Here is a 10618-nt window from a genome sequence, read left to right as displayed (position 1 = left end):
GGCTGCGAGAGATGCTGCGTCTGAGGCCGTGGGCAGCAGCGATGGGGACAAGCGAGGGCAGAAATGGGGCTCGGGGGGCTTTGGGGTGGGAGGTGAGGCCCGGGCAGGGCAGGCAGCAGGTGCTGGGCAAGCGTGGCCAGCCCCGGTGGGGCCGCCGGAGGAGGGGGGCAAGATTTTGGCCACTCTTTGCAAAGGCTCCAGTTCCGCTGAGCACCTACAGGCAGACGGCGGGCAGGGAGGAGACGGTCGAGGAGAGACCGGGCAGCGCTTGGTGCCACCACGGTCACCTCTCTCTGCCAGCTGCCAGCAGCAGCCAAAATCCGTGGAGAAGCGCTTTAGCAGGGTGGGGGCGGGACGGCGGGGACCCTCTGGTCGTGCCCTGTGCGGGGGAGGCGCAGGAGGAGGAGGAGGGCGGGTACCTGTGGCTGCCGCCCCCCCGCACACACAAACACACACACACACACGCACACGCGGGGCCCTGGGGGCGGCCGTGCGCAGGCGCCGCCGTCCCCCCCGTCGGTGCCCGGCGCTCATCCCCGGCGGCGGCAGCGTCTCGGCTGGTCCGGTCCCCGCTCGTCCCGGCGGCCGGACGCTCCCGCCCCGCTGCGCTCTCGGGCGGCGGCCCCCGGGGAGGCCGGCATGGCGGAGAGCCCGGGAGGGCTCGGCGCCCCTCCACCGCCGGAGGGGAGCGACGTCCCGCGGGAAGGAGGCAATGAGGAAGCGGCGGCGGCGGCGGGGGAGCCGCAGCCCCCGCAGACTGGGGTGTCCCCCGAGGGGGCGGCGGAGCCCCCGGACGGGTCCCCCGCCGGCGAGGCGCCGCGGCTGAGCGGGGAGGCGGTGGCTGGGCAGGAGCCGGCCGCAGCGGCGGTGCCTGCCGGGGACAGCGGCGGGACGGGGAGCGGCTCCCCCGAGGGGGCGGCGGAGACCCCGGGCGGGCCGGGCGCGGAGCAGCAGGGTCCGGCGGGGTCTGAGCAGCGAGATCGCGACGGGGGCGACCCGGGGAGCGAGGGTCTGCCAGGAGGGGAACCGGTGGCGGCGGCCGTGGGGGTAGACGCGGCCGAGGGCTCCGCGCCGGCAAGCTCAGACCTCGAGCCCGAGGAGGCGGCCCCGGCGGGGACCGAGCCCGAGGAGGCGGCCCCGGCGGGAACCGAGCCCGAGGAGGCAGCCCCGGTGGGGACAGACCTCGAAGAGGCAGCCCCGGCGGGATCAGAGCCCGAGGATGCGGCCATGGCCCCGACGGGGCCAGAAACCGAAGAGGCGGAGGCGGCCCCGACGGGGCCAGAATCCGAAGAGGCGGAGGCGGCCCCGGCGGGGTTAGACCCCGAGGAGCCGGTGAGGGAGGCAGCCCCGACGGAGACAGACATCGAGGAGGCGGCGGTGACAGCCCCAGCAGGGACAGACCTCGAAAAGGCGGCGAGGCAAGACCCCGAGGAGGCTACGGCGACAGCCCCGACGGGGCCAGACCCCGAAGAGGCGGCAGGGCCAGACCCCGAGGAGGCGGTGAGGGAGGAAGCCCCGTCGGGGATAGACCTCGAAGAGGCGGAGGCGACAGCCCCGTCGGGGGCAGACGCCGAAGAGGCGCTAAGGCAGGCAGTCCCAGAGGGGACAGACCCCGAGGAGGCTGCGGCGGCAGCCCCGGCGGGGCCAGACCTCGAGAATGCTGTGCAGGAGGCAGCTCCGGCGGGAACAGTCCCTGAGGAGGCTGCGGCGACAGCCCCGACGGGGACAGACCCAGAGGATGCGGTGCGGGAGGCAGCTCCGGCGGGGTCGGTCCCCGAGGAGGCTGCGGCGACAGCCCCGAGGGGGGCAGACCCCGAGGATGCGGTGCGGGAGGCAGCTCCGGCGGGGACGGTCCCCGAGGAGGCGGCGGCCCCGACAGAGAGCGAGGTGGCTCCCGAGAGCCGCGGGGAAGCGGAGTCGGCGGTGCCGGCCGGCGGGGGGGCCGACGGCGGCCGGTGGTCGCCGGGTGTCCCCGACGGCGAGGACGGAGCGGAGAGGCCGGTGGCGGAGCGGGAAGCCGCTGCGCCGGCGGTGGCAGGAGAGGGGAGCGCGGCCCCGGGGGCAGGGGAAGGCGGCGCGGCAGCGGCGGGACAGCGCGGCGGGTCCCCGGGCCCCGGGGGCGGCGAGTGGGACGCGGCAGGTCGGAGCCTGAACGGCGTGCGGGGCCGGGCGGAGGACGAGGAGGACGAGACGGGCTCGCCCGCCGCCCTGGAGGAGGAAGATGAAGATGAGGAGAAACAGGAACACGACATCTCCCTCTTCGTCAAGGTAGGATGTGAGGGGCTGCTGGGGAAACCTGGGTTCACGACGCTACCCTCCTCCAGGAGCCCCCGGGCAGCTCCTGTGACGAGTGGCATTTAAATCTGGCAGGCAAAAATCCATCCCGGCTAAGGTGATTTGGTTATTAACGCCCAAAATAAACTTGCCTCTGGGTCCTCATTCCTTTAGCAGGCAGGATGGGACAGGGGACTCTGGGCGCTCAACCCAGAGAAGCCCAGACCTGACCTGCAAGGTGGTCTCCCCCATAGTTTCCCGTGGTGGGCCCTGTGCTGGGTTGCTTGAGGTTTCTCTAGGTTTAAATGCAAAGGGTATGCGGGGATTTCTGTTTCCGTGGAATCAGGGGCTCTGCTTGTGCCCTCATCAGTGTGGGGCTGGGACCCAGTGCAGGGGTGGGAATCTATCCGGCAGCATCTGTTTGGAATTGCTAGCTGCGACTTGTTCGTTGTTAAAATTCTCAAGGAATTTTAAGATCTTCATAATGCATCATGGGGGCTGAGGTGGAAGAAACTGGAAAATATCATTTAAAATGTGATGCTGGGATTTTCCAACATGAACCGTGACTCACAGATAATTGTCCCAAAGTTTGGCAAGGCTGGATTCAGAGAGTCAAGAAGCTGCCCAGGAGTGTAGCATCCCTTGTAATTGTCCAGTTTGTGTATGTTTGGGCAGGGAAAATTTAGGTTAGAGGGAAATGGACAAAAAAGAGGAAAAGTTGTAATGGTATTAAAACTAGTTTCTGGTATTTTATAGTGTAGAGCTTTAGAGCTTCTTTCTATCCTGTGCCTAGAATCCCACCAAGATCTGTGGGACTTGGTGTGGAAACAGCATCCGTCCACAGAGATGAAATATCAGATGTGAAATTTCTGTGTAAAAACCATCCTGAGATGTCTTTCCTCCCTCTTCTCTGACCTGTCTGGACTAAATAAAGTGTGGAGGAGGGTGGGATATTTTTCTCAGAGTAGACCTAAAACTAAGGAACTAAAACTAGGGGAGCAGAAGGCATTTGGGACCTTCTCTGCTACAAGCCATACCTCCCATGCCAATACTCTACCTCCTGAGTTGGCCGAGGCTGCTTCTATAGCAGCCGAATTAAAAGCCGTGAAAGAAAAACTCATTGCCAGCCCACTTCTGGATGAGGGAGGTTAGGGCTGAAGCAATATTAATGCCTTGATTTATCCCACCTCGGTGCACACTCCTTTTTTTCAAGGCTGAGCTTCCTTTGAAGCGCTGTTACTTGAAAAAGGCTGAGGCTCTTGAAAATACTCAGAGGCTTACACATAGCAGCATTGGATGTGCTGGATAATGCCATACTGTAAAGATGAAAAATAATAATGGCTGATGTTGGTGGATGCTCCTCAGCCAGTCCCTAGTTTAAGCAATTCCATGCAGGCTGGGATGGACTCTGTGCTCTAAAGGCACCTCTGCCTGTCAGGTTGGTGTACAGTAGCTAGATGGTAACGCTGGAGCCAAAATCTGTGATTTTGTCTCAAACAGCGGGAGCCGTTACTGTTGAGCCTGGCAGAGGTGATTTATGACTTTCTGGCTCACAGATCAACAAGCTCCTTTGCAGGGACACTTTTGTAACTTCCTCATTCTCATTTTATGCTCTTGTATCCATCAGGGAATTCCAGAGAGTGGCAGAGGCCTAAAGTCATAAAGGCTACCTGTGTATTATTGCACCCGGTGCACACTTTATGGGAGAACAACGTGGCCAAAATTAGAGAGCAGACTATAAAAAGAGCATCTGTTGTGACTTTGTAGCAGCCAAACATTAGGATTAAGCATGGTTTTTGAAAATATTTATGAATTACTAAAGACAGAAGGAACGTTTTCATGATAGACTTAGCATTAGTAACTTAAGAACACCTTGAAAATACTACAGCTGCTCTTCAATTGATTTTTGCGGCCCAGTATTACAAAGCTTGAATATTTTACCTCAACTGGAGCTAGATTGTTTTGTTGTTTTTTTTTAGTTTGAGATTGGCATGAGTTCCTCCAGTTCAATGCAAGAAAAAAATGTCTACCGGAGAGCTCAGCATCCCCCACTCACCAAAATGTGCTGGGGCTGCAGTGCTGGGAAATGAGAAGCGCTTCTCTTTCCTGCTGTCGGGACAGTTCATGTTCCTGATGCTCTTGCTGTCACCTGGAGACATGCTCGCTATCTTTCTACCCTTCTCTTGGCAGCGGAAAAGGAGATATAAAAAGGGGGAGACTGGAAGTTCTCTGTGGTGGCTTAAAGTAGTTTTTAAGAGCGCATATATAATGCTGTGCTTAAATAGGTGCTGATGTATTTTGATGGGAAAAGGGGGAGAGTGGTTTCCAACATGGGACTGCGTGAACACTGGCGTTTGGGAATTGTTGAGTATCTGTATCTGACCATGGCATGTAATCTGCAGACATGATGCTCCTTCCTGAGCAAGTGCTAAAACTCAAGGGTTAAGGAAGTGAGAGATGATCCAAACTGAATGGAAACATTTGTTTCCAGCCTGAAACACTTCCCTTCCCATGCATGTTTCTAATGCATGTGACCACCCCTCTTATGCTCTATTATATCCCTATTCCGTGCCTGCCTATTAGCTCTTACGTGCTTTCGAGATGTTGACACCCACCTCTACTTTGCAAGTGCCGCTGACCTCTTTCACCCTTCTGCTGTGTTTCTCAGCAAGTACTTTGTCTACTTTCTCCCATGCAAGCTGGGGGCTTCCTTGGAAATATATCATCCATCAGCTCCCTGACCTTTCTTCAAACCTCTGTTTAAAACTCTGCCCTTCTGTAATGCCACTGGAAACTGAGCAGTGATTAGGCTGTTTAAAATACTGAGGTCATTGTTTGTCCTGTTCAGTATGACCCTAATTTCTTTGTCATTTCTATTTCTGTTTGTTTCACCTGCCTTTTAATTTTTGGCTTGTTAATGGTCAAGGTGGGGATTGTCTGCCTGTTATCTGTGCCTGCATGCACAGTGCTAGAGACAGGAGGTCCATGCATGGTTTGATAGCACCATACAAATACAGAGAAATGGTCAAAGTAAGTCTCATAATAGGAGAAAATTCACAAGAAAATAATACAATAGTAGTGACTGAATGATCCTCAGTGGTTTTTTGCTAGGGAGCGTTACACTAGACTCAGCAGACATAAAGTACCTTGTAGTCTTTCTGTAATAACATTTTGAGAATAACAAACAGAAGCATCACCATCAGAAAGAAACTTTTCAGATATAACTGTATGATGAACAGTGTTTGTTGTTTTTACTGTTGTTGATGAAGCTTGTTCTTTTTAGAGAGTTTGGTGGACTTTTTTCTCTTCTGCTTCCTGCTGCTTTGCATAGGTTCACTTAATTTTACATATACGTATCTGAATATTTTGAATATTGTGTTACCTCATGCCTCTCATGGTGAGGTGGGTGGCAAAATTCCTGCTGGCTCCACAAGCACGGGTAGCAGCAATTGTGTTTCTAAGCTGATTTGGGTTGCTATGCAGTGCTATTTAGTTTGAACTTAGACACCCAGGGCTCAACACTGAGAACTCATGCTGTCTGAGATACTCTAGCACTTAGCAGCATCTATGGGAGAGAGACTGGACCAGCAGCTCGATGTTGGACAGGCTACAGTAGGGCGTCTCCAAAGACAGCAGACGTCTGTGTTTGGGCAACCTAACTGTGCCCTTAATGGAGCTGAACTGCGTTAAGACTCCTTGGCTGTAAGAGCAAGACCATATCAAAATTGCTTTGAGGGTGTCACTAAGTGCCTATTTGATTTCCATTTCTCCCGTGAAACAACATATATCGTATATTTCCTTTAGATAGTAATATTTGATGTTTCTGGTGTTTCCAAGTCAAGTGTTTGCAAAGGTCATCCAGATATACTTTCTGATCAGTCTTTGGTAATTCAGCTAAGCATATCTAGCCCCTTGGGTAGGATGCCTTGTGGATGTTGAAGCTTGCTAGCTGGTCTTCTAAGGTTGATGGTAAAGGCAGGCTTTTTTTTTTTTTTTCCTGTGGCAAAAGCCCTTTTTTTTGTCAAAAGGTGTCTGTAAATGACATAAATTTATCTTACTATTTGAATATCGCAGAACTCTCACCAAAATTATTCAGTTAATTTTAAGCAATCTAAACATTTATGTAGGACTTAAAAGTTTGTTTCTAAAATTAAGAAAAAAAAACCCAAAACACAAAAAAACCACTCCAAGGTTACCTACCAATCAATTTTAAATTTTCTTACAGATAGAAAACTAAACACCAGAATCACAACTGCAGATTTCATCATTCCAAAGATTTCTAGGGATAGTGATTTATCTGTAAGTGCTGAACATAAACAGTTGGCCAAACAACCCAGCTTGAGCACAAGGCCTTCTCTGAGATTGCTCATCTTACAAAACAATTCTTGCTTAGTTTCTGTGTTAAATGGTATGTAGTAAAAGCTGACCATGAGCCTAAGATAATAGATTTTATCCAGCGAAAAGTAATAGGCTTTATTCAGTTTTGTGACATTCTTGGTTTCTAAATCAAAGTCATTTATTTTCATTCAGAGAGTTACTTCATTCCTACAAGGGACCAAGGTTACTTTACTGATACAGAATTTCCTTGCGCCACTCTTGAGATGTGCTTGACTGACTTGACATACTTAGAGCTGTGCTGAATTACCAAAAGTCATGATAAACAAGAAAGTAAAAGCCTTGCTGTTAGTAGAGACATAGGCACAAAAGGTGCATCTCTGCCTCCAAACACCGTAGTTAATGTATACAACCTAAAAGGTAATGGGTGTTTCATCCTGGAGCGCAAAAAAGAATCTTCTGTAATGTGATGGATCTGTGGTTTATATATTTTGATATTTGTACTTAAGATCTCGATTTTTGCTCATTGGTACAATCAGTCTGTACATCAGTTAGGTGAGTATGGTTTCTGAGGAGAATAGCTGACGTGCTGTATCAAAAAGAAAGCAGACGGGTGTTTACTGTCCTTTTTTAGTGTAGACTCACTGTAGGAACCCAGTATTTAGATGACCTGAGGAGGGTGAAAGTAAAGATTTGTACGTGTGGAGTTACTCTGGCTTCCCTTTTATAGATTAAAAGGGGTTTGAGGGGAAGCTTAGTTACAGGATATTTAGCCAAGCAAAGGGAAGTACCCAGACCTTGCCAAAGGTGAGCACATTGGATTTGTGTGATGCTACAGAAGGACACATTGCTGTGAAATGAGCAGGGGAGCATTTGGTATGGTTTGGGCAATGGTAGAAAGCAGACGGCTTATTTTTACCCCCAAACCAACCAGTGCTGCTGCATTTCACCATCAAAATCATGTCGTATTTTCCCTGAGGAACACGTCTGCTCTTTTCTCCTCACTCTGTTTTTATCCTTCTTGAGCTCCATTTCATGTGCCTTCTTCAGAAGGCAGGACCTTTTCTCAAGTGCCACAATCCAGCCACTAAATTCCTGTCATTTTTTTTATACATCGTTTTCCTCCGCCATTCTTTCGGTTATCCTGTTTTACAGTTGGCTACGAGACCTGTCTGCTTTTATAACTGATTAGCTACAAAAGTCACCACAGAACAAGGAAAAAATAATTCAGGAGAAAGCCACTTCCCTGGAGCAGAGCACGAGCACCGCGTAGGCTCCACCTGCTGAAACCAGGATCAAACTGAAGCTGGTGACGACTGAGCCTTGTGGGGCTGCCCAGCAAACCCAGCACAGCCCCGCTTTCCTGGCTGCTGGTTAGTTAGCTGTTTGTGTGGTGGTTTGGATTCTTTGACTACGTACAGCTGTACCGAATCAGCAGAGGGGTGCATGTGTGTTCAAAGACATTTTGCAGTTCTGTTCCCAAGACTGTTGTACAAAGCAGGAAGCTGGCTCCCTTCCCCTGGGTATTTGCCCTTTCTCAGCTCCTTTTTTTTTTTTTTTTTTCTATTTTTCATCTGGAATATGGGAATTTCAGGTTCCCTAATGCAGCTTAAGAGGAACTGGCATTACAAATTCCTTTCATAACTCTTCAGGTTATTGTGCGTGTGTGCATGCCGGGTGCACCTGCAGCAGTTTTTCTGGGGTTTGAGAACTCTTCCAGCGGTCTTCAACGCAACTGTTCTTGGGAGACTTTGGTTTGAAAGGCAATGATACCAATCTTTTTTTCTGAAAGATGCAAATTCTTTGCATGTGCAGTCTTTTTAATTTTTGCTTCCCATGCTCTCCTTTCTGGTTGTTCAGGTTATCACCTTTTTAGAGCTTAGACTGCTAAAAAGAAACAAGGTTCCTTGGAGCCGCTGAGTAAAGAATAGCTTTGAAAACTGCACCAAAATTGGTTTTGCCGCTTTGCTCCTGAAGGCATGCTTAATGGAGTAGCAGTGTGCTGTTTGTCTATGCCAGTGTCAGTTCTGACAACTTAGAATCATAGAATCGCCTAGGTTGGAAGGGACCTTTCAGACCGTCTAGTCCAACCATCAACCTAATTCTGACAAAACCCATCACTAAACCATATGTCTAAGCACCACATCTACCCATCTTTTAAATACCTCCAGGGATGGTGCCTCAACCACTTCCCTGGGCAGCCTGTTCCAATGCTTGATAATCCTTTGAGTGTAAAAATTTTTCCTAATATCCAGTCTAAACCACCCCTGGCACAACTTGAGGCCATTTCCTCTTGTCCTGTCACCTGTTGCTTGAGAGAAGAGACTGATCCCCACCTCTCTACAACCTCCTTTCAGGTAGCTGTAGAGAGCAATAAGGTCTCCTCTCAGCCTCCTTTTCTCCAGGCTAAACAACCCCAGCTCCCTCAGCTGCTCCTCATAAGGTTTGTTCTCCAGACCCCTCACCAGCTTCGTTGCCCTTCTCTGGACCCGCTACAGCACCTCAATGTCTGTCTTGTAGTGAGGGGCCCAAAACTGGACACAGTACTTGAGGTGGGGCCTCACCAATGCTCAGTGCAGGGGGAAAAAGGCCAAGTCCTGTTCCAGAAAGACACAAACAAAAAGATAGACATAAGTGATGAGAAATATCAGGTTGCATCTTTTTTGGGGTTTTTTTGTATGATCTAGTTATACTTCTTGGAGTCATCTTTTTGTCCATGCTTTGGAAGTCCTAAAACTGCATGTACACATAGTATCATACAAACCGTAAGCATCTATTTATTCTCGGTGTGACTGCAGATCTCTACTGTTTGCAGGAATGTTTAATGCAGAACTAGTTTTGAAATAAATGTCTTCAAAGCTACGTTCCTAGACCTTTTCCTGTTTTTATTTACTCTGAGTGCGCTGCTGCAGTAAAGCACCTCACCATGTGTTTTACTTTAAGCATGAGCTTAAAGTCACATGCTGTTTAAGCCCCCGGCTAAACAGGGAACACCTTCCTGATTCAGTCCTAGGGCACAGCCTGTATTTCTTGCTGGCTGAAGCCAGCAGAAACTTCTGATGAGATCAGCCTGCTGCCCAAAATTCAACCACACTGCCTCTGCTCCTTGAGTTTTGTTTTCATTAAAAGGCCGATCATACCTGTGATTATCACGGTCCAGGGGCAAGGATGGAAGTTTTCCTTGTCTGCTTTCTGCCTTCGGTCCCTGGTTGTCTGAAGGGAACCTTCATTTCACACATCCTGTTGGAGAGAGCTGCAGCCTCTTCAGAAACGTTGGTGATTGCCACACGAGGTGATTGCCGTGCAGCTGTGCCTGGGAATTGTCACGCTGGCTGGCTGTTTAAGTTGAGGCTTGATTCGTGTTTCTATCCAGATGAATAACAAACCAGCCTACAGGACTCACAGCATTCACGAATATAAAACATTAAGAGTGTCATGAATGATTTTCTGGGCAAGGGGATGAAAGGGATTTGGCCAATTAGTGCAAAAATATAACTATACTGAAATTAAATTATTAGTAAATTTTGTGAAATTTTGCAAATAGTCTTCATTAAATAAAAATGAAGAGGTTTTTGGTTTTTTTTTTTAGGAAATATTACCTGTGATTCATTCACAAGGGGTTTAGGCACAGTTGCCGATAGGGAGAAGACAGCAGAAGCTGCATCATTAGCCCTGTACTTAGGACAGTGATGTGGGATGCGGGTGATTGAGGTTGTGATGTTACCTGCAGCGTAAGTGGAAGATCAGTGTGCATCCCTCTCCAAAGCCAATGCCATAGACACAGAGTTACAGAGTTATTCCTGCTCTCTCTTTGACACCATCAACATTTTTACCAGCAAAGTGAGACAGCAACAGAAAGGTGAAATGCAAGGAGCTAAGCACATCCAGCAACCCTATGGTTATGGTTTATTTGCTGTTATTTTCTACTGTAGCATACACAGATTTTAAATAGTATTCAGCAGCCCCTGGTTTTCATGGATCTTGGGACTGCTTGTGGAATAAGAGTTGT

General features: G+C 50.1%; 1 protein-coding gene across 1 annotated transcript in view; it reads left to right on the top strand.

The window, feature by feature from the left end:
* Positions 1-487: 487 nt before the first annotated feature.
* CLIC6 (chloride intracellular channel 6) overlaps positions 488-10618 on the top strand; it is a 34800-nt gene continuing 24669 nt past the window's right edge. Inside the window, exon 1 of the mRNA XM_054188398.1 lies at positions 488-2268. Within this exon, the coding sequence (XP_054044373.1) occupies positions 640-2268 (1629 nt within the window). The 5' untranslated portion in view covers positions 488-639. The remainder of the gene's footprint in view (positions 2269-10618) is intronic.

Source organism: Rissa tridactyla, chromosome 1, assembly GCF_028500815.1.
Source record: "Rissa tridactyla isolate bRisTri1 chromosome 1, bRisTri1.patW.cur.20221130, whole genome shotgun sequence".
NCBI classification, from domain to species: domain Eukaryota; kingdom Metazoa; phylum Chordata; class Aves; order Charadriiformes; family Laridae; genus Rissa; species Rissa tridactyla.
Note: the sequence above shows the minus strand (reverse complement) of the source record. Positions and strands in the feature narration are given on the sequence as shown.